This window comes from Pinus tabuliformis, chromosome J (genome assembly GCF_031772625.1).
Source record: "Pinus tabuliformis cultivar Carrire ecotype Pingquan chromosome J, CPIR1, whole genome shotgun sequence".
Classification (NCBI taxonomy): Eukaryota; Viridiplantae; Streptophyta; class Pinopsida; order Pinales; family Pinaceae; genus Pinus; species Pinus tabuliformis.
Genome location: NC_142295.1, coordinates 22,346,970 through 22,370,782, shown reverse-complemented (window position 1 = coordinate 22,370,782; position 23,813 = coordinate 22,346,970). Strand labels below are relative to the sequence as shown.

Here is a 23,813-nt window from a genome sequence, read left to right as displayed (position 1 = left end):
CATCCATATAATGGATATCCAATCCATCCAAGCTTATCTAGAATCACATCTAGAAGCTTATCATAAAATATTCATCTCTATCCCATTCCTCATGGAATTTGGCAAGCATCTCCTCTCTCTTGGTCCTCCACCCTCCAAGTGATTTAATTTATTAATTTATTTAATAACACATTGCTTTTCATATTACATATCACCTAGCTTTCCTCAGCTTAGGTGTAGAATAGTTTAACCCACAAAGGAGGGTGTCAAACCTAGCTTCCCTCAACTTAGGTTTACAACATTTAACACACTAGGGAGGATATCACACCTAGCTTTAACTTAGCTTAGGTTTACAAATGTAGTACACAAGGTAGGGGTGTTACATCTCTAGTGCAATGAACAATAGTATGGGATGCCTTTAAGTATCATGATGAGGATTTAGTGGGAGAGCTGGCAGATTCCATGGGAGCATTTGCTTCAGCTAATATTTTTTTAGTTAATAACTGGAAGAAAATCATTGAACACAAAGATGATAGAATAGATCAACTGGAAAAGAAATTGAATAAACATCAAGCACAATTTGAAGAAAAAATTAGACTAAGGGTCTTAGAAGCACAAAAATAACACTTGCAGTTGAAAACTCTCGGACAAGATTTGAGGACAAAAATCACTAGGGTTCAACAACTCTCTACTTTTTCTGATAAAATGAAAGATACATAGATATCTCAATTAAAACTTCAAATACAAGAATTAAACGATGGTATGATGGATATCAACCAATTCAAGGGAGTAGTCAAAGCTACGAGCAACTCCAACAAGCACTCCTTGGAATCAGGATGTTGAGGATAAGCATGGCTAGAAGTCTTTGACATAAACAATTTGTGAAAGGTACTCCTCCCTAGGTGCAAAAGCTGAAATTGCGTTGCCAGTGAAAGGTATGGCTTCCAAACTGCCTCCCTAACATTAACTCATTTTGTTGGTTGTTGGTTCAAAAGAATATTTTAACAACATAAAACTTGAGAAAACAAGGTCTTCAGGGTCCTTCCTAGTGCCCCTTGTGTAAACAAAACGAAGAGACCATACGCCATATTTTCTTAGAATGATTTTTCACCAGGGAAATCTAGTTTTGGGTTTTATCTTCTCTATTAGATAGATTGGTCTGAATGGGTTTGATCTCTAGATTATTCTCTTCTTGGGACTCGAAATATGCTAGAAGATCCATTCAAAATATTGTTCTTAATAAAATATGGCGACATTGCCGAAGTTCATTTGCTGGAAAGTTTGGTTAGCTCAAAATAAGTGTATCTTTAATGCTACAAAGGCACCTCCTCTGTTAGTAGCATCTTGTACATGTGATCAAAATTTATTCTAATAAGAAATCTAGAACTCTTTCCAACTATGGAATGAATCCTTCTAAACTTGCATGACTCTCCAAATTTTCCTTTAATTTAGTTAAATCTCAAATTTCATGGGTTGTGAAAAGGTCATATGTGGAGGCATGGAAGCTTTGTCTTCAATGGATGGACTTCAAGAGTTGGAGTAAAGCCTCTTCTGAATACATTCTTAGCTTTGATGGTGCATCGAAAGGAAATTTAGGGGCGGCAAGAGGGGGAGGGGTCCTTATGATCCCGAGAAATCAAAATTTTAGAGTATTCATGAACCTTGGGGTAGATGACAAATAATCAAGATGAAACCTGTGGTTTATTCCAGGGATTCTTCTTGCCAAAGAATTTGAAGTCTCTTCTCTAGATGAGTTTCAAGCACATTCTATGAGATAATAAGCTAGAAGCAAATCAATATGCCAACCAATGTCGCAATTTGAAGTTTGGAGAGTTGACCGTTAACGATCAATTAAGGCTATCCTCCATTCCCTAGTGGATTAAGCATGAATCCTATCTTCAAATATTAAAAAATAAATAAAAAATTAAGGGGGTTGCTAGTCAACATGGATTTAGAGAAATATTTTGTAATGAAGGATTATATTTTGAAATACGCTATATGTGCTGCAACTTTTGTGTAATTTTTGGACTCTGTTAGAAGGTATTCAACTCTAAATACTCATATATAGTTATTACCAATTGTGTTCCTCTTTGCTAGATAATTTTGGTTCAAGAATTTGTAGATAAAAATGAAAATGAAAGAAATTTATAATATAACTCAACATAGATTTTGCAACTAATACAAATATTCTTATTATTGTCAAAAAAATGTTACAACCAAAACTTTAAAATCCACCATAAAACTCAAGATAATGTTCCCAAAATTATCCATTTTTTCACAAACTTAAAAATTACAATAATATTATAATATAACTTGAAAGTAAAATACCAAATACAAACAGCCTAAAAAAATAATAAAATTAAGAATATCCCCAAACTCAAAATAGTAGTTTAAAAACCTCATTTTAATTTAAAAATATCTATATAATTTATACCATCACTTCAATTTATTAAAAAAAAAAAACCAATATTAAAAAAAAATAACATTTAAAATGAAATAAATAAAAACATACCATCTTCAAATACAACAGTTACTTCAATACTTACAACCCTTGCATATTTCTCAATTCATACACTTGTTCAGATACTTCCAACCCTTGCATATATTCATACGACATTGTTGTGCACTACTGTAATTAAACACACCTTCAAATACTGAACATTGCTGTACACTACTGCGTTTCCCTGGAAGTTCATACACTTATTCAGATACTTCCAACCCTTGCATATATTCATACGACATTGTTGTGCACTACTGTATTTAAACACACCTTCAAATACCTGGAACATATGCATATTTCTCAATCTCAAAGTTGCCTGCATAAACATTGCTGTACACTACTGCGTTTCCCTGAAACTTCCAGACATCTGCTTCGGGCCTCTGCCTCAAGTGGTCATTACATGTAAACTTTACTGAACCATGTTCGATTTCAAACCTTCATCAATTTCTAATAATATAAATAAAATCTGAGACATAACTCCAAACCCTCTATTTACAAGCTATAATGAGGCCATTGCAATTATTTCGGAGCTTCATTTCCTCCCTCCACTGTAGAGAGTTGCGGCTCCAAATTATCATGCTTCGCCATTCTCTGTGCGTCAGCAGCTTTGGCAGTGTCATATGTTGCATGAAGCCCAATAAAGAGGTAATAAATTACAATTATGGCAGTCCAAGCAGCAAACCTGATGAAGGAGCCCTTGTCTATGGAACCCAAAAGAAAAACGTTTACACCAATGGATAGAGATGGTAGCCAAGGCACATATGGCACCCCCCACAGCTTTGGCGTTCTAGCCATTGGAACAAACAGCTTTAATCCTAATGTACCTAGAAACAGTATAGGCACTGTTATTACATAACCAATCCACCCATCACTGGTAGCCCAGTATACAGAAGTGGCAGCGGAGGATCCAAGGATTATAACCAGAAATAAGATCAGTTTTCTCTGATTTTCAATGCTTGTTTCCCCAGAAACGTAATATCTCCTCACAAGTAGTGCTGTGGCTACTAGGCAGAATATGAACAAGGTGCTGATGGATAGCAGATTGGAGAGGACATGTAGGTCTGTGAAAAATGCTACAACTGAGTTGGCACTGATCATTATGATAGTTGCATTGATTGGAGTTCCTGTTTTTTCATTCACCAATGCAAACCAGGGTGGGAACATGTGTGTCCTTGCAATGTGGGTCAGGTACCTGGCTGAGCCTATAATACCCACCATTAGGACAGTGGTCATGCCCTCAAGGGCTCCTAAGGCTACTATGTATTTAGCCCAATCCATTCCCACTGATGTGAATACAGAACTGTATGCAGCATCAGGATCAATGGCTTTGTAGTATTGCATGAGGCATAATGTGAGAGCCATGAGACAGTAGATCGCTATGATGATCAACATGGATCCAATAAGTCCAATAGGAATGTCCCTTTTAGGATTTTTAGTCTCTTCTGCCAATGTTGCAACTGTATCAAAGCCAAGGTACGCAAAATAGATAGTCGCAGCTGATGTGAAAACACCCCTCACTCCGTAAGGCATGAAGTCTGAGTAGTTTGATGCATCTGCCTGCGTTAGCCCCGCAATGATGATGAACACAAGGATGGCGACATGAAATACAGAGGCAAAGGAATTTATTTTGGCTGTAACTTTTGTGCTCTTTATGACGATAAGGCCTGTTATGATGAGGACAGCAACTGCTATGGGGTCCAGTTCATTGTAATTTTCAGCTAAGTTTGTATGAATACGAAAAGCATTGGATTTTTGATTACAGAGTGTGGCGAAGTAGGCTGTCCATGACCTTGCAACTGCTGCTCCACCAATGGTACCTTCAAATAGGGTGTTGCCTGCAGCTACGAATGCCACAAAGTCTCCCAATTCCACTCTCAGATAAGCAAATGACCCACCTGCAAAACAATCAACCTCAGTAAACAGTTGAGGGATCATATATGAAAAACATGACTGCTGACTCTTCAAATACACTAGTGAGGATTGCACAGATGGCTGAAACAGAGTACAACAAATAAAGTACCTTTCTTAAAAATGCCAAGAAACCAACCTACATCATATGGTATACTTACACACATATATATCATGAAGTTATAAATTTTGAGTATGAGTTGAGTTTAATCCTGTTACATGTGCTGTGGTGAAGGTTTTTCAATTGGGGTTCAATTTCAAATATATTCCTCTTTTAAATTGATAAATTTAGTGTATCATGATTTTAATTAGCAGAAATAAATGATTAATAAAATATTTTCATAAAACTAAATATGGTAATGTTTTTTTAAATGGTATTTGGGGTATAAATGTTTAAATAGTATTGGTTTGAACCGTAAATAAATATATTGGATATTATAGTTTAATTATTTTATTTATTATTTTTAGCATTTAATATACTTGTATTTTTCTTAATTAATAAATTAATTCAAAAAAATAACATATTAGACAAATTATATAATTTTTTTATATAACTAAAATATTCAGTTTTTAAAAACCCAAATGTATGAAAGATATATTATAGATGCATTATATCTATAATTTTGTAAGATAAATAAATAGAAGATATGGAACATGATTGAAATTATAAATGATTTTAGACAAATTATATTTTTTTTATATAACTAAAATATTCTTTTTTAAAAACCAAATGTGGAGTTGAAAGATATATTAAGATATTATATCTATAATTTTGTAAGATAAATAAGAAGATATACATGATTGAAATTGAAAATAAATGATTTTAGACAAATTATATAATTTTTTTATATAACTAAAATATTCAGTTTTTAAAAAACCCAGATGTGGAGCTGAAAGATATATTAAGATGCATTATATCTATAATTTGTAAGATAAATGAAAATAGAAGATATGGAACACGATTGAAATTGAAAATAAATGATTTTAGACAAATTATATAAGTTTTTTATATAACTAAAATATTCAGTTTATAAAAAACCCAAATGTGGAGCTGAAAGATATATTATAGATGCATTATATCTATAATTTTGTAAGATAAATGAAAATAGAAGATATAGAACATAATTGAAATTGAAAATAAATGATTTTTTTTTTGTACTAAATTCTCCACAACTATATATACAACAAGTTTAACATCTATAACTATATCAATTATGTTAAAAATTATTTAAGATGAATGTTTTAATGAATTTATTAAATACCATATTAATTAGATTAGCTTAAAATCAATGCTATATAGATATATAGATTTTTAACTAGAATTCCAAGAAACAGTTGAGAAGACATCCATGTAGTTGCACTTGAAAATAGTTAAATGAGTTTATAAATATTTACGAATGGAGTACATATATTACCTTTAAACTAAATGAAAAAATTAAAAGAAAATAAGTAAATAAATATAAAACTCAAATGCCTCTAATAAATAAATATTACAGTGATTTCAATGTAATAAATATTACAGTGATTCAGTCAATGTCAAATAGACATATCTAATACTCATATTCATATATATATATATGAATGTTTTAATGAATTTATTAAATTCCATATTAATTAATTTGCTTAAAATCAATGCTATATAGATAATAGATTCTTAATTAACATGAGAAGACATCCATGTAGTTGCACTTGAAAATAGTTAAATGAGTTTATAAATATTTACTAATGGAGTACATATATTCAAATAAATGAAATAATAATTAAACCATGGTTTTTTTATAATAATAATAACAAATAAATATAATAAATCATTTTAATTGATAAAAATTCAAATGTCTCTAATAATAAAATTACAAAATTGAGTGATCTGTTAAGCAATGGTCACAAATCCGTAGGACTAGTATTACAGTGATTCAGTCAATGCAAATAGAATATTATCTATAAAAGAAGGAAATAAACACCAGACTGTTTGGACAAATATTATCTGTAGTCACTGTTATTGGGCAACAAATAACCAACCTACCCATGAACCATAAATATAGAGAGCTATATATATCCGCTATTGGATAACCAGCCTGCTCATGCATTTATGGTCCATTAAGAGGCTAATTATTTTCAATCATATTATTGACATTTCTTTAATTTTGTACTAACAACTAGCCAATTAGATGCACCAATTTATACCTATTCCAGGGAAAAATAATTGCATGATTCTTTACCTTCCTGGGGACCCTATGTTTGTGTATGACATAATGTCAAAATAATTTGACTGCATGAATCACAAAAGAATCGAAAAGCTTCTTACCTGCTATTGGGAATTCCACAGCAAATTCAGTGTAATTAAACACACAAAGCAGAACAGAGATTCCTGAAATAACATATGACAATAGAATTGCAGGCCCGGATTTTTCTTTGGCTTCCAAGCCCGTGAGGACAAAAATCCCAGCACCAATAACAGAACCAATTCCGAACCAAATTAAATCCCACCAATTTAGAGTCTTCTTCATTTCATGTTCACTTCGAGCCCGAACCTCGGTGCTTTCCACCTCAATCGTAGATCTGGCAAACAGCCTGTCCCGGAATCTACTCCCAACATCCCGCATGGCATTGGAATAACTTTCCCAGTTCCTGAAGGACTCCTCTGGTAGAAAATGCTGTCTGCTGACATCCCATCCCTTTCCTTTTGTCATGTTTCCCAGCTTCAATCAACACTAAACAGATTCAGGATTGATGCCCCACTCAGACTATACAGACTCAGAGCAAAGTCCCTACCATTCAAAAGCAGGAGTTCCTCTGAGAGCAAAACAGAGTGTATATAAATTGATTAGATTAAAGAATATGGTTGTGAAATAATCGATGGTAGATTTCAAGAATATTTTGAAATTTGTTGATGAGAAAAGAGGCCAATTGTTAGACCCCAACTACTAAATTTTAGAATATTTCCAAAATCTGCAATTAACATAAATTCAACAGAAACAAACTATACTCAATCTAAACTTATATACAAAATACGAACATATCTTATCCAATCCAATCCAGATAAATCATATAATTCAAATTGCATAAATTGAATGTAGATCTGACAGCTTAACAGACTGAAATCCAATTACCCAACATGCAAAAACAAGATGGGGTCCTCTGAATGTATTCACAATGTGTATATAACTTATATAAGCCTATCTACACAGTGAAACTTGTGAATATAAACAGAGTGTATACTTCAACGCATCAGTCGGATTAACCCAAGATGAAAACCTGTGAATATACACACACTGTATATACTTCAACACATCAGTCAACTTGTAAGGGAATAGAGCCATAAAGATGAACTATATACCTTCTGTGTCAACAGTCATCGTACAGGAATGAGAGGATTTCCTGTGTAAGTACCCACAGAATTTGTGTGCACATTGAGACAATATATGTTAACCTAATATATAGAATTTGTGTGCACATAAAGATATGAAACTCTCTATTATCTGAGACAATATATTAACATTATTAGGTTAACATATAAGTAAATGTAAAAATTGGAAATTCTTACTCATTTCAATTTAGTTATTTATTATTTATTTGTTTTTCTTGAAAAATAAATAAAGAGTTATTAATGTTTTTATTTTAGAATATTGTGGAATTTGATATAAAAAAACTGATTTTTTATGGAATTGTCTTGGAATGTTTTTTTCACTTTTATTTTATTCATTTTTTTATCTCACTTTATTTATCTTATCCTAAACATTACAATCTAGTTAAATTCAATATAATCTAAGCAAAATCATGCAAACTATTATATTATTTGTCTATAAATATAAGTGAAATAAATAGTCTTATTATAAATTTATATTAGTTGATGGTATATCAAAATAGGGTTGAAATCTATAATTTAATTAAATTCAACACAAACACAATATAAATTATTACATTTTTGCTAAATATTTAACCAGTTAGAAAATTATCGAGTCAAATTTTCTAGACGCATTTGCAATTAGGCTCTATTTGTTTGGCTTACAGGTAGATCCCTTAAGATTGATCTACCAATATTAGTAAACTATCCTTTAAAAAAACCTGAAAAAAATACAAACTATTACATTATTAGTTTGTAAATATAAGTGAAATAAACACCTATTATAAATTTGCATTAACTGCGAGTAAAACTCTGGAATTTGCATTCCAGAAACATGGCCGTAAGAAGTAATTTTGAAAAAACAAAAATACGTACAAGTTCATTGAATCATCGCTGTAATTTAAACAAAAAAAAAAAATTAAAAACAAAAATACGTACAAATTCATTGAATCACAGCTGTGAGATGTAATTTGAGAAATGCAAAAATACGTGTGCTTTCTAGATATGATATAGATCTTTATGGTCAATAATAGATATCTATATCTCATATATAGATTTTATTTTATGTTATAATATCACATATCCTATAAAGCAAGCCTGACTAGAGGTTGAAAGTGTAAACTAATTATAAAATTAAATTTTAAAGTTCATAAATTTAAAGACAAAATTTAATTGGTCAAACACAATTTAGCTGTGAATAAAAAAGAAAAAAAGAAAATCCGTTGAAAATAAATAAATATTTTAAAACATATTTTGAATAGGTGAAAATAATTGACATTAGTTTAGTTGGCCAATGTCAATATAGATCCATCTTAATTATGGATCTTAAGTGTAGAGAGTAATTTTTTTTCCAAGTGTAAAATTTGAGTAAAGGTTTGCATTTTGCGATATTTGATCCCTCTAGAGACTTAATAGGTCCAGAGATAAGATGGATCTATGTTGGTAGGTGGGTGCAAGCTAACGATGGTTTCTCATGACGAGCTAAGGGTAATGAAAACTTGGAAAAACAAAGTTAAGATGGATCTATAATAGTGATTGGGTGCAAGCTAATGATGATCTCTCATGACTAGTTAATGACAATCACCTAATTGGGTGCAAGCTAATGATGATCTCTCATGACTAGTTAATGGCAATCATGTGGACTTCATTGGGGATCGATACTATACCAAGTGCTTTCATATTGGGGGATATATATATATTGAGGAAAATTTGAAATAATATATTGAGCAAATAAGATGGGGTAAAGGGCTTTTATATGTTCTATATAAAAAAATGGAGCTCAAATCTCAAATTTGATGAAAATTATTAAGGCTATTAAAAATGTTAATGAAAAAATGGATATCTGCAATATCTACTGAAAGTAAGGGTTTTTTTAATTGGGAAGGTGTATTGGGCTCGTATTGTTAGAAGTATTTTCCAATATGTAGTCAAATTAAGGGTATTGTTTAGTATGTCATGAACACACATACTATGTGAGAGGTTCATTGAGTGAAGCCCCCATGATGGCAATACAAACTTGGAAAAAATAAGGATCTAATAACTCAAAGGATGATGGTCTCTCATAACTAGTTAATGTCAATACAAACTTGGAAAAGACAACGATTTGTGAAATGATTAGAGGTACTTACACATTCAATTTGAAAATGGTGTAAAAAAATGAAATGTAGACAAATGAATTAGCTTTCCAAACATATAATTTTTATGTATAGGAATAGTGTTTAGTTATGTAAATTTTGAGTTTTCCTATGTAGGTTTTCATGTAAAATATAATGAATATGTTTTAGTAAGTGAAACCTATTAGTACCTAAATGATGGAATCTTGCTACAAAAATTTGTAGAGTTTTAGAGAATAGAATGTACTTATGCCCATTCTTTAATTTTTATTTGTATTTATGACTTTAATTTTATAGTTTTTTTAAATTATGAAAGTCATTATATTCTTGAAATTACAAGGTCTTCAGTTAATGCAACCTAAAATGGTCTTAACATTATCAAATCATATATTTTCTTTTACATTGTAGGTCTTAATATCCTCTAGTCCACCCTATAATTTTTTTCTCAAATGGTTAAGGCCTCAAAATGTTATAGTGGACATAGAAGAGGGATGTATTTAAGATTTCCATATATGGCTAAAAGAAAATTGCATTAAAAATAGTAAACACTATTGATTTAAAAATAACAATAATATTATATATTTAGAATAAATTCAATAGATTCTATGCGTGCATGTAGTTTCATGAACAACAAACGTGTCTAGCTTATAGAAAAATAACATCTTGTTTATATATATATATATATATATATATGGTGTGTGTGTGTTCTCAAAAAATGATGTTTTCATGTATTTGTAGCCCAAACCACTAGTTTCATGATCGCAAACATATATCTGAAGCAACCAAGTCATTATGTATGTAACATTCCCATAAAAAAATAAAAATTATACACGTTTCTAGTGCTAAGAATGTGTGTGATTTCCTACAACTAGAGACTTTAACACATGGTAAATGGTTGAGCTAGGGTGGGGGTGGTGGGGAGAGGAAGGACGAGAGAGGGAGGGATAGAGGGGCTAAGGAAGATAAAGAGAGAAAGAGTGGGGGGTTGGGGAAAAATGAGTTCGTGAGGGAGGGGAGAGAGTGAGTGAGAGAGATAAAGAAAGAGTGTGGGGAAGGGAGAGGGAGGGAGATAGTTGTTGTTGACATGGTGAAGAATAAAGAGACAAAGTTGGAGGGGGATTATTGTAAATGAGGCATTAAGAGAGAGAGAGAGAGTGGGGGAGAAGAGAAAGAGAGGGGGATAAAGTGGAGGGGGAAGAGAGAGGAAGAGTGAGAGATAGATAGATGATGTAAGGTTGGGGGAGAGTCTAAGAGAGAGGGAGGGAGTAAGAAAGAGAGAGTGAGGGAGGGAGAGATAAGAAAGGATAAAGGGAGGGAGATAAAGACATAACTGGAGGCAAGAGAGAGAGAAGGAGACAGATGGAGGGAGGTTGTTGTGAAGCATGCACTGAGGGAGGGAGGGAGCGATAGAGAAACAAAGGAAGGGGAAGGGTAGAGGGGAGTGAACAAGAAAGAGAAAGAGGGAAAATTGTTGATAATTCAATAGGGAAATGTATATGTTAATTCTCTTAACTTGATAATTGATTGTGTAGTCTTTTTACTTATTAGCTTTGATCTTTCTACTTCAATGTGCAATACATCAAACAACTACCAAAACAATAATAACAATGACACATTATGTAGGTTGCAAGGCAGGGCCAAAACCCCTCCTCTAGAGGGGAAAACTTGAAAAATCTCTACTTATTTTTTAGATCTTTCAACTGACGAATTCCATGACCTAGACTCAGACAAATACCCTCCAAGATCAAGTTTTCCTTGGCCTCCTGCTGCAATATCTTTGACCTCCCCAGTAAATCCAAAATTTTGTCCCCAACAATTGCTGCAACTATCGTTGCTTCTCTAGGAGACTTCGATCTTCCTCTTGTTGCTCTTCCCTTGACCTCACTTGCCTTTATTTGAGTCTTAGGGCTAGTAGGAAACCCTAAGAGACCTTTGCTTGTTTGATTACTCTTCTTGCTTTAAAATGGAACCTTAGACTTGTCCAGTGAAGAAACCTCAACTTCACATTCCCATAAGAAAGTAGAGAGACCCAAAGCACTTTGACTTTTCTTGTCCTTATTCTTCGCACTTCCTTCTTCATCATTTTTCTTCTTCCTTATTCATATGAGAGATGAGTGAGTGAGTTATCCAAATGGAGGACAAGTTCTTCTTATATATAGGCTTCCTTCAAGGATGGACATGGCTCTTCATGTAGGCCGACTTTATCCTGGAGGTATTTTGAAAATTTCAAGACAAAATAAATTTTCTTTTACAATTTACAAGGTGCCCATAGGGTCTTCCATATATGACAATGGCTCTTATACCTAGGATAAATCCTAGAAACACTCAATGGGTGCTTGACCTATAAAATAAAAAAAACTTGAGCATGAAACCCATGCTCCAATAATAGTAATAATTTCTTTTTCATTTTATATATACACGAATACATTTCATACTAATGAAGACCAAACCTAGTTACACATTTTTCAACACTCCCTCTTAACTAGGGAGGTATTCATATGAGGTACATGGTCATTCTCAATATGAAGAGATCTCATAATAAGAGTCAGATTGGTAACCCATTTGTCTAACATCACAATGACTAACATTTTCATATAGCAAGGCCTTGACTAACAACTCTATCTCTCCACAAGATCAGAGCACAATGTTGGCAAGACCAATGATGTGTAGACACCATCATCATTGTCTCTCTAAGGTACATACCCCACCTAGGTGTTCCCAGAGTATGACCTCTCATTGGACTATTCTTATCTTGGGTAGCTAATCTTCAAAGAAAATCGTTCCATGACTACTCTTGTCTTGAATGCCCTACCACATTCTCAAAGAGTATCGAATTCCATATGGTTGCCCAATCCTCCATTATTTCTTCCTAGATGAAGATAAGAATGTTGTGTCTATCTCTCATTCTCAATCCGAGAGGATAAATCCACCAAACCAAGATTTCCCCTTAAGTATACAAGTTTCTTTTTTGGAAATGATTTTGTCAATATGTCAATTACCTGCTCACTAGTGGAGATATACTATAGTTTCACCACGCCATTTTGTACTAGGTCTCATATATAGTGATACTTCTTGTTGATATGCTTTGTCTTCCCATGAAACATTGGGTCCTCAAACAAACGAATACAAATTGTGTTATCACAAAGTATCATTGTAGGGTTCATTGGTCCTTCAAATAAGTCAGACAACAACTTCCTTAACCAAACTACTTCCCAGCTAAATTCACATTTTGCAACATATTCTGCAATCGGGTCCTGCTTTCCTTCTTTCAACAACACTACAAAATACATTCCCCAGTTTCTTTTTCCTGCTCATGGCCTTCACTCATACTTATGGTTGTTAGTCCTGGTCTAATGCATGACACATGACGCAAAGAACCATATATGTCACTCCCTCTCAACTAGGAAGCACCTCTTTATCCGGGCTCCCTCTTAATCTTACGGAGATCTCTTCTATTCATGATTCCTCCGGGAGATCAACTTCTTCTTTTTTGACATAGGAGAATCTTTTTGTGGATTCAAATCATTTTATCGAAGTTACCATAAACCTCATCATTCTTGTTACATCGAGCATCTTCACCAAGTTCAAGATTGTGTACCTGCATAGATTAGATAGCAAGTACAACCAAATATATCGAAGCATGATGTTGGCCATATCAGAATCACAAAAGCATTTCAACTTTATACAAATCAGATACCCAAACTTTTGAATAAGAGACATACTCTTCAACATCTTGTGAGGGACTTTTGTTGCACACACTAGACTACTTCAAAACACTTTCTCATTCCATCTAGGGTTTCAATGCGTCTTCCAAAGGTATGACATGCCTTACTACAACATATAGCAAACCCTAGAAACGATTCACACAAATATAGATCTACAAAATATGTAACAATCTTTCAAAATACATATGTTAGACTTCTCAATAGGGATTCATATAAATCCTAGCATTCATACAACAGAATCAATCATAGCTTAGTCATTAACCACTCTATTATCTGAGACCATATATAGACATTATTATGTTAACATAATATATATGTAAGGTAAAAATTGGGAATTCCTACTCATTTCAATTCAGTTATTTATTATTTATTTGGTTTTATTAAAAATAGATAGAGAGTCATCAATATTTTCATCTTAGAGTTCGAGAATATTTTGGAATTTGACATATAAGAAGAAAATTAAATTTTTATGAAGTTGTTTTTGAATGAGATTTTTTCACTTTTATTTTATTCATCCTTCTTTATTTTTTTATCTCACTTTTATCTACTTCATTTCCAAATATTTCTAAACATTACAATTTAGTTAAATTCAACAAACTATTATATTATTTGTTTATAAATATAAGTGAAATAAATAATCTTGATCTACCTAAATTTTCTTGTGAATGTACTGCCATTGAAATTCAAAACAATAAAATAAGTAATCTTATTATAAAGTTACATGAATTTACTGTTTATCAAAATATTCTTGAAATCTACAGACGGCAACATTATTAATTTATAAATATAAGCGAAATAAATATCTATTATAAATTAACATTAACTGCCCATAAAAATCTGGAATGCAAATTCATTGAAACATCACTGTAAGAAGTAATTTTGAAAAAACAAAAATACGTACAAGTTCATTGAATCATCGCTGTAATTTAAAAAATTAAAAATTAAAAACAGAAATACGGGGAAGTTCATTGAATCACCGCTGTCAGATGTGACTTTGAGAGCAGGTTCATTGAAACATCTTCTCCACATATATTTTGAGAAAAATAAGAAATACGTGGGATTTCTAGATATGATATAGATCTTTATGGTTAATAATAGATATCTATATCTCATATATACATTTTATTTTAGGTTATATTATCACATATCCTATAAAGCAAGCGTGACTAGAGGTTGAAAGTGTAAACTAATTATAAAATTACATTGTTTTATGGAAATTTTAAAGTTTATAAATTTAAAGACAATCTAGTGGATCAAACACAATTAGTTTGGAATAAAAACGAAGAAAAAAATATCTAATTTTTATTATAAACATGTTAAAATTAAAAATAAATAAATATAATTAATATTAGTTTAGTTAGTCAATGTCAATATAGTTTTTTTTGTTGAAGAGAGCTCTATAACTTTAGTAGACTTGTGACTCTGCCATGACCTAAACTCAGCTTTGAACCTGATCTTCTGACGGCACCAGCAGTGTTGCAAACTAGGGGGACGCCTGACAAGCCAGAATGATAGAGGAAGCCCGAGGAGGAGCGATCCCCTCCTACCGAGATGCTGCGGTAGGCGATTCTTGCCATAAACCAAGCACCCATCTGCAAGCCCAAGAAACGAACCAGACAAATGGCCCTGTCCTCGAGGCGCGGTGGCAGGATTGTACCAGGGGAAAATGCCTACCATGTGCAACAGAGAAACCGAGATTTTCCATCCCAATGAAAAAATTGGAAAGATACAGAAGCTTCATGAAGGACCACGCGATGATTTGCAAGTTCATAGGAGTGTGGTCGACGGAGAAAGACCTCATCAAGTGGATACAATAGAAATGGAAACCCAAGGGCTATATCGAACTCAAGCTGGGAGCTAGAGGCTTCTTTACGGTAATCTTCTCAAACCTGCAAGATAAAGAAAGGGTATTTGAAAATGTTATAATGTTGGTCTATTCATGTGATATTGGGAGGAATGCTATGACCCCGATAAGGAGAAATTCCTGGCAGCCCCGATATGGGTAAGATTGTTTGGCCTCCTAATGGACTTTTGGGACCCAGAAATATTAGAGGGCATTGGAAATACGATAGGAAAATTTGTCAAAATAGCATAAACGAAAAAAAGAGGCCAATATGCATCCTATGCGAGAATTTGTGTATATATGAACATAACAGAACCCATACCGAATATGTGGAGCTAGAATACCATGAGGATGTTTGGCAACAGACCCTAGACTATGAAAATATTCAGTTCAGATGTCGAAGGCACCATGAATATGGCCATTTATTCAAGGAATGCCCACTGAACTTGGAGGAGATGGAGAACAAGGACAATCAACAGAAGAACCCATATGACGACAAGGAAGGGTTCCAAGAAGTTAAAACCAAGAGGAGGCAACTGAAGGAACCCCATAATCCAGAAAAAGAACACCAAGCCCAGTCGAGTAGTAAAAACATATTTGAAGTATTACATGTGGAAGAAGAAGTGGAAGACGAGACCCAACCCATGGATTATCAGGAAAAAAGAAAAGAGAGTAGCTCTAGTCAAGAAAAACCAACACCCAAGCAGAAATCCCAAAGAGAACTTGCAGACAAAGAAGAACAGGTAGGGATGGAAACCACTACAATGGAAATCGACCCAAGCAAGGGGGAGGAGCTTAGTATGGAAGAAGAAGTCCTGAAGAAATTGTTGAATGAATGGAGACACCTAGATGAAAGATTCATCCCGGAAGACCAAAAGAGATTGTACAAAGAGACTTTTCAACAATATCAAGCCAAGCAAGGACAGGGATAGGTCGATATCACAGAACAACTGGGGATGCACCAGGAAAACCCCCATGAGTATCAAAACAAAGCAAAAGGGGGGAAGAAAAGAGGTCAGAGAAACCTACAGGAATCAATACAGATAATGGGAGAAATTTTGGTAAACACAGGTAGGGTGGTACTGCTGTCAGTGGTATACCAACAACTAAATAAAGTTTCCCAATGATAGTAATATCCTGGAACATAAGAGGCCTAAACAGCCGAGGAAAATAGAGATACTTAGTAGAGTGACTGAGAAAAGAAAAACCACAATTCATGCTTCTCCAAGAAACTAAGATCACAGGAGGGAAACTAGAAGAAATCCTGAGTAAGATGAAACCGAGGTATGAGGGTATGGCAATAGATGCAAGAGGAAGTGCAGGAGGGATAGCAATTTTGTGGAATCCAGCAAAGGTAATTGTAGACTATTGGATAGGCATGCAACACATCCTCACAGGGCGGTTCTGCCTCATAGGAACTAAAGACTAGTTCTTGCTCTCTGCAGTTTATGGCCCGCACATCCCAATAGAAAAGGAAAACTTCCTCCAAAGGATAAAGACTCTAAACCAAATGCATGAGGAAAAGCTATGGTTGATAGTAGGTGACTTCAACCTGATAACATCGTTAGAGGAGAAAAAAGGAGGAATGCGAAGGGAGGAGCCAGAAATGGAGAAATTCAGGGATATCCAAGAAGAGCTTCACCTGGTGGATATCCCAACAATTAATGGTAAATATACGTGGAACAACAGACATGGAGGAAATAGGAAAATAGTGTCTCGCCTAGAAAGATTTTTGGCAATAAAAAATCTCATAAGCAAAGATGTCTACTATGAGGCATCCATCCTACCTTGCTTGGGTTTGGATCATTGGCCAATTAGACTAGAAGTGGACATGAAACAAGGGAAATCAAAGAGACCCTTCAAGTTTGAAGCCTTTTGGTTAAGAGAACTGACCTTCACTGGGAAAATGAAGGAATGGTGGAACGAGAGCAAGAAAGAAGGCAAAAATCTAATGCATACCTTCCAACTCTGACTCAAAGATCTTAAAGGTAAAATAAAAAATGGAACAAGGAAGAGTTTGGCAACATACAACAGGAGCAGGAATTGATTCAGGCTAAGATGAGGAAAGTGCAACAACAGATAATAAATGAGGGTAGATCTGATTCTCTAGTGGAGGAAGAAGGGCAATTGATAAATAAATTAGAGGAAAGGAGGCAACAAGAAGAGATCCTGTGGAAGCAGAAATCAAGAATCCAATGGTTAAAGGAAGGGGAAAGGAATTCTAGGTTTTTTCCCAAAGCCATGATTCAACACAGGCAGAAAAATAGGATCTTCTCCTTAGTCGACCAACAAGGAAATCACCTCACTCAAAAGGAAGATATGGAGAACCTACTAGTTCAACATTCAAAGATTACTGATGGAACCCAATCTAGATAGGGCGGAGAATATAAACAGACTAACTCGGCATATCCCCCAGTTAGTGAGCAGGGACCAGAACCTAGCCTTTCTAAGGGAAATATCCAAGTCCGAGGTAGAAGAAGTCATCAAAGGCCTTGTGAAAACTAAAGCACTAGGCCCAGATGGGTTTACAACCGAACTCTTTCAAGTTATGTGGTCGCTCATGGGAGATGATATTGTGGAACTTGTGGAGGAATCCTGACACAATAAAAGAATGCATCCGGCCCTGAATTCCACCTTTCTTGCCCTCATTCCCAAAACTGACCACTCGGAAGAACCGCAAGGTTTCAGACCAATAGCGCTCTGCAACGTAATTTACAAAATCATGGCCACAATCATGGTGAATCGCCTCAAACCTATCCTACCTGGCTTAATCTCTCAAGAACAGACAGGCTTTGTTAAAGGGAGACAAATAGTAGATGGAATTGTGATGGCTCAAGAGGCAATACACTCACTGAAGACCAAAAAAACCAAAGGGATGCTGGTAAAATTAGACTTATCGAAAGCCTATGACTGCCTGAGCTGGAAGTACCTACAAGGCATACTGAAGGTGTTTGGATTCGATTCAAGATGGATAAGCTGGATAATGTCGATGATATCGACCCCGGTATTTTCAATCCTCCTCAATGGGACACCCACAGAGGCATTCAATGCAACCCAAGGGCTTAGGCAAGGTGACCCAATGTCCCCATTTCTGTTTATACTGGCTGCAGAAGGACTAGGAAGGTATGTAAAAGAGAAAGTGCAAAGGGATCAATATACAAGTCTCAGAATGTGGGGTAATGATTTACTGTTAACTCATAATAGTTTGTCGATGACATAATGATGTTCAGGCAAGCAACCCTCAAGGAAGCCAGAGGTATGATGGAGATCCTGAATGACTTCACGAGCACTTCTGGGATGAAGATAAATAAGGAAACATCATATATGGGACATAATCTGGCAAGAAAAATCATGGCCGAAAATTGCTTTCTTCATGTGGATAATCCAACATGGGAGAGCACTTACTTGGGACCAACTTCAGATAAAAGGTCTGCAGGGACCATCGATCTATAGTACCTGTGCAGAACACGCAGAAAAAATGTAACATCTGACCAACACCTGTAGGTGCAACGAAAACCTCTAGCAAAACCTTGAACAAGTATTTGGAGTTAATGACATGAATCAAATAAATATGAAAGAAACAATGGAAAATTGGAGAAGAAAGCCATACCAGAACCCCATCCTGAATCATGCTTGGAGGATATCATTAGGATTCTTACTATGGGCAGTCTGGAAGGAAAGAAACAAAATAATATTCAAAGGGTAAAAGAGAGAGACGAAGCTCTAGTGTTAAGCGCAAGAGCGGGAAGATAAGAGATGGAAAGTGGCAAGGCAGAAGAAGGAAACCCACAACAGGAGAAACCAACGACACGAGTGGAGTGATGGAAGGCAATAATGGCAAGGTTAGGGAAACTTCATCCTGAGTAAACTGAATGAGGGAATGGGCAGTGGAAAGAGGACAAGGGCACGTGGAGGACCATTTAGACATTAGGCGGGGCAGCTAGACAAAGAAACAATAAGGTGAGGCATCTAGGAGAGAAGGCAATTGCATGCATAGGAAGAAGGAGGAAGAACGTGCTGCGGAAGGTGTTGGAAGCGGGCTGGAGGACGTTGAGCTGAAACCGGGTTTCATCGGCAAGAATTGGTATGTTACCTCAGTCCCCATTCTTGATTGCATAGTAAAAATGAGTTTTACAAAGGAATATGGGTTAATGGATGAGGGAATTCAAGACTCAGAATGAGTCGAGACCTGTTTTGCCCGAGAAACTAGCCTAGTCGCTTGGAGTGTTTTCGCTTGGAATGTCGTTGGGGTGAGGCGGCTTGGGAAAATTGAAATGCATCTCTGGGTAGACAGGGACCAAGGGAATGTGGCCCGCTGGGATGCCCAATGGGGCTTCTACAATGGCGAGAGTATGAAACCTATCGCTCCGGTAAGGTGGAGTCTATGGCATGCGAGGGAAGAGGTTATTGTCATGGGAGAGGAGCTTGTAACCATCATGGACCATGCAGCAAGGTTGCGATTTGTCTGGCTCGAGCCAAGCCCAAACTTAGCTGAGGGTCGTGGGTCACAAGAAAAAATCAGGGGTAGCAACTGGGATTGGGAAACAAAGAGGAGAAAATCCTGGTCCAACCCCTCCAGTGCGACCCATAATACCTATAACAAGACTCAGAATCGGGACACATGCAAAACTGCTAATTCTGCAACACATTATCCCATCTGCTGGGGTGGGGATAAGTAGGGAGGGGAGGAAACTGAAGTAGGAAGGGGAAACAGAGAGACCCCATGGGAATTGGGAAACTGGGATATACAAAATACAAAGAATCACTGGCCCAAAGTGAAGGGTAGAAGCCTGTTCGTCTCTGAGAAGGAAGGGGGGAATTCGGGGGATAAAGAGGGAAACCACAATTCTCCAAGCCAGGAGCAAGTGGATAAGCTCGAGCCAGAGAAGCTCAAGTTCACTCTGTTTAAAATAATTCTAACTTATAAAGAATTTTCATTGGTTTATGTTCTAGGTAATATAAATACTAGTGTGCAGCGACGGCCAGTGTTTTGGAACCCATATAGTGCTCTAGCCTAGGAACAGGCAAACAACCTAGGACTGGTGAGTCGCCTGCGAAAAGAAATATTAAGCAAGAAAGAGGACAGGATGGAAAAGGAGGGAAAAGAAGGGGGTAAGAGAGGAACTATAGGGATAGGTAAGACAGGAAAAAGGACAAAGAGGTTGGAAGCAACCTCCAACAAAGGTCCAAATAAAAGAGGAAGGAAGACTGGGAAAGAAAACATGTAGACCCTGATAAGCATGTTCATGGTTAGCACTCCGCCGAAGGTGAAAGCTCAAATATCAGAGTGGGGGAGATAGCTCAACAATAGTATAACTAATCAGGAAATAGAGGCAGAAAAATGGGAGACTATGGTGAAATATCTGGGGAACACCAGAGTTCGTCACAGGCTGTTTTAGCAAACAATTCAATAGTACTGGGTTATGAATAATATCTTGGCCCGAGCAATGACATTATATAAGGAGCGAGAGGAACAAGAAGAGGCCAGGCCAATGGAGCCTAGCATGAAGGATCTACATAGAGAAATTGTTGTAGTCCAGATGCAAGTGTACCGAAACAATCTCACGGTGAATAGTATCAAGCAGAGCATACATGACATGAAGAGGAGCAAGGTCCCGAGGTCCAGTGCGAAAGCCCCAGCCTCAATGGACTCATCTGATGAGTGAAACAGGTCTTCAAACTAAATTTTGTTTATATGTCGGTTAGCTTTTACTGTTTTAATTTGAAGATTATAGTAGATAAAACTGCAAATGTAGCCTGGATAGTCATGAAAAATTTATTTAAATTTTGGACAGCATTTGATGCAGAAAGGTGGCCAACAGACCTGGGTTCCTGCAGGCAAGTTGAGGCCACTTGCAAATTTTGTTAAAAACATACTTATGTTCATAAAATATTAATAGAAAAAGGATCTACCAAGCTTACACAAAAAAAGTCAACATAGATTTATCTTAATTATGGATTTATAAGTATAAAGAGAGCATCTTTTTTTCAAATGTAAAACTTCAGTAAAGGTTTGCATATTGATATATTTGATCCTTCTAGAGACTTAATAGGTTCAGAGTTAAGATGGATCTATTTTGGTAGGTGGATCTATGTTGGTAGTTGCGTGCAAGCTAATGACAATGACGAGTTAAGGGCATTGCAAACTTGGGAAAAATAGAGTTAAGATGGATCTATGACAGTGATTGGGTGCAAGCTAATGATGATCTCTCATGACTAGTTAACGACAATCACGTGGACTTCACTGGGGAGTAATACTATACCAAGTGCGTTCATATTGGGGCATATATATATTGAGGAAAAAATGACATAATATATTAAGCAAATAATAGGGGTAAAGGGTTTTTATATGTTTTGTATAAAAAAATAGAGCTCAAATCTCAAATTTGATGAAAAAATATTAAGGGTATAAAAAATGTTAATGAAAAAATGGATACCTACAATATCTAGTGAAAGTAGGTGTTTTTTAAATTGGGAAGGTGTATTGGGCTCGTATTGGTAGGGGTGATTTTCAGAAGTATTTTCCAATATGTAGTCAAATTAAGGGTATTGTTTAGTATGCCACAAACACACATGTTTTTTCAGAGGTTCATTGAGTGAATCCCCCATGATGGCAATGCAAAATTGGAAAAAATAAGGATCTATTAACCTGAAGGATGATGGTCTCTCATAACTAGCTCATGTCAATACAAACTTGGAAAAGATAACGATTTGTGAAATGATTAGAGGTACTTACACATTCAATTTGAAAATGGTGTAAAAAAATGAAATGTAGACAAATGAATTAGCTTTCCAAACATATAATATTTATGTATAGGAATTGTGTTTAGTTATGTAAATTTTGAGTTTTCCTATGTAGGTTTTGATGTAGAATATAATGAATATGCTTTAGTAAGTGAAACCTTTTAGTACCTAAATGATGGAATCTTACTACATAAATTTGTAGAGTTTTAGAGAATAGAATGTACTTATGCCCATTTTTTAATTTTTAATTTTTAATTTTATTTATGACTTTAATTTTATAGTTTTTTTAAATTATGAAAGTCATTATATTCTTGAAATTACAAAGTCTTTGGTTAATGCAACCTAAAATGGTCTTAACATTATCAAACCATATATGTTTTTTTACATTGTAGATATTAATATCCTCTAGTCCACCATATAATTTTTTTCTCAAATGGTTAAGGCCCCAAAATGTTATAGTTGACATAGATGAGGGATCTATTTAAGGTTTCCATATATGGATAAAAGAAAATTGTATTAAAAATGGTAAACACTATTGATCTAAAAATAATAATAATATTATATATTTAGAATATATTCAACGCATTCTATGCGTGTATGTAGTTTCATGGACAACAGATTTGTTTACCTTATAGAAATATAACATCTTGTTATATATATATATATATATATATATATATATATATATATATATATATTGTGTGTGTGTGTTCTAAAAAATTAATGTTTTCATGTATTTGTAGCCCAAACCACTAGTTTCATGATCTCAGACATATATTTGAAGCAACCAAGTCATTATGTACGTAACATTCCCACAAAAAAAAAATTATACACATTTCTAGCACTAAGAATGTGTGATTTCCTGCAACTAGAGACTATAACACATGGTAAATGGTTGAGCTAGGGTTGGGGTGGTGGGGAGAGGAAGGACGAGAGAGGGAGGGATAGAGGGGCTACGGGAGATAAAGAGAGAAACAAAGAGAGAAAGAGTAGGGGGGTGGGGAAGAATGGGTTCATGAGTGAGGGGAGAGAGTGAATGAGAGTTGAAAATTGAGAGGGATAAAGAAAGAGGGTGGTGAAGGGAGGGGGAGGGAGATAGTTGTTGTTGACATGGTGAAGAAGAAAGAGACAAAGTTGGAGGAGGATTTTTGTGAAGGAGGCATTGAGAGAGAGAGAGAGAGAGAGAGAGAGAGAGAGAGAGAGTGGGGGAGAAGAGAAAGAGAGGGGCATAGAGTGGAGGGCGAAGAGAGAGGAAGAGTGAGAGATAGAGAGATGATGTAAGGTGGGGGGAGAGTCTAAGAGAGAGGGAGGGAGTGAGGAAGAGAGAGTGAGGGAGGCAGAGATAAGAAAGGATAAAGGGAGGGAGATAGAGACATAACTGGAGGGAAGAGAGAGAGAAAGAGACATATGGAGGGGGGTTGTTGTGAAGCATGGATTGAGGGAGGGATAGATAAATAGAGGAAGGGGAATGGTAGAGGGGAGTGAACAAGAAAGAAAAAGAAGGAAAATTGTTGATAATTCAATACAGAAATGTATATGTTAATTCTCTTAACTTGATAACTACCTGTGTAGTCATTTTACTTATTAGCTAAATGATCTTTCTTATTTCAATGTGCAATACATCAAACAACTACCAAAAGAATAATAACAATGACAC

The 23,813-nt window shown here is 35.2% G+C and overlaps 1 protein-coding gene across 2 annotated transcripts; it reads right to left on the bottom strand.

Moving 5' to 3' along the window:
• Positions 1-2,522: 2,522 nt before the first annotated feature.
• LOC149225223 (cationic amino acid transporter 1-like) lies at positions 2,523-7,830 on the bottom strand. 2 transcript variants are annotated; one of them, XM_089377002.1, is made up of 3 exons: positions 7,725-7,830; positions 6,693-7,155; positions 2,523-4,374 (listed from the first exon to the last, which is right to left on the bottom strand). In XM_089377002.1, exons 2-3 carry the CDS (start codon positions 7,075-7,077, stop codon positions 2,999-3,001), a joined length of 1,761 nt encoding a protein of 586 aa, XP_089233128.1. In that variant the 5' UTR covers positions 7,078-7,155; positions 7,725-7,830; the 3' UTR covers positions 2,523-2,998. The 2 variants fall into 2 exon arrangements, with proteins under 2 accessions (XP_089233128.1, XP_089233127.1); XM_089377001.1 differs by lacking the exon at positions 7,725-7,830 and having other exon boundaries at positions 6,693-7,180.
• Between the last annotated feature and the right edge of the window lie 15,983 nt (positions 7,831-23,813).

Coding starts and splice junctions, on each gene's coding strand:
- LOC149225223 (XM_089377002.1), bottom strand. CDS start 7,077: ATGACAAAAGGAAAGGGATGGGATGTCAGCAGACAGCATTTTCTACCA. Junction 4,375..6,692: donor TGTGGAATTCCCAATAGCAG/GTAAGAAGCTTT, acceptor ATTGTTTTGCAG/GTGGGTCATTTGCTTATCTG.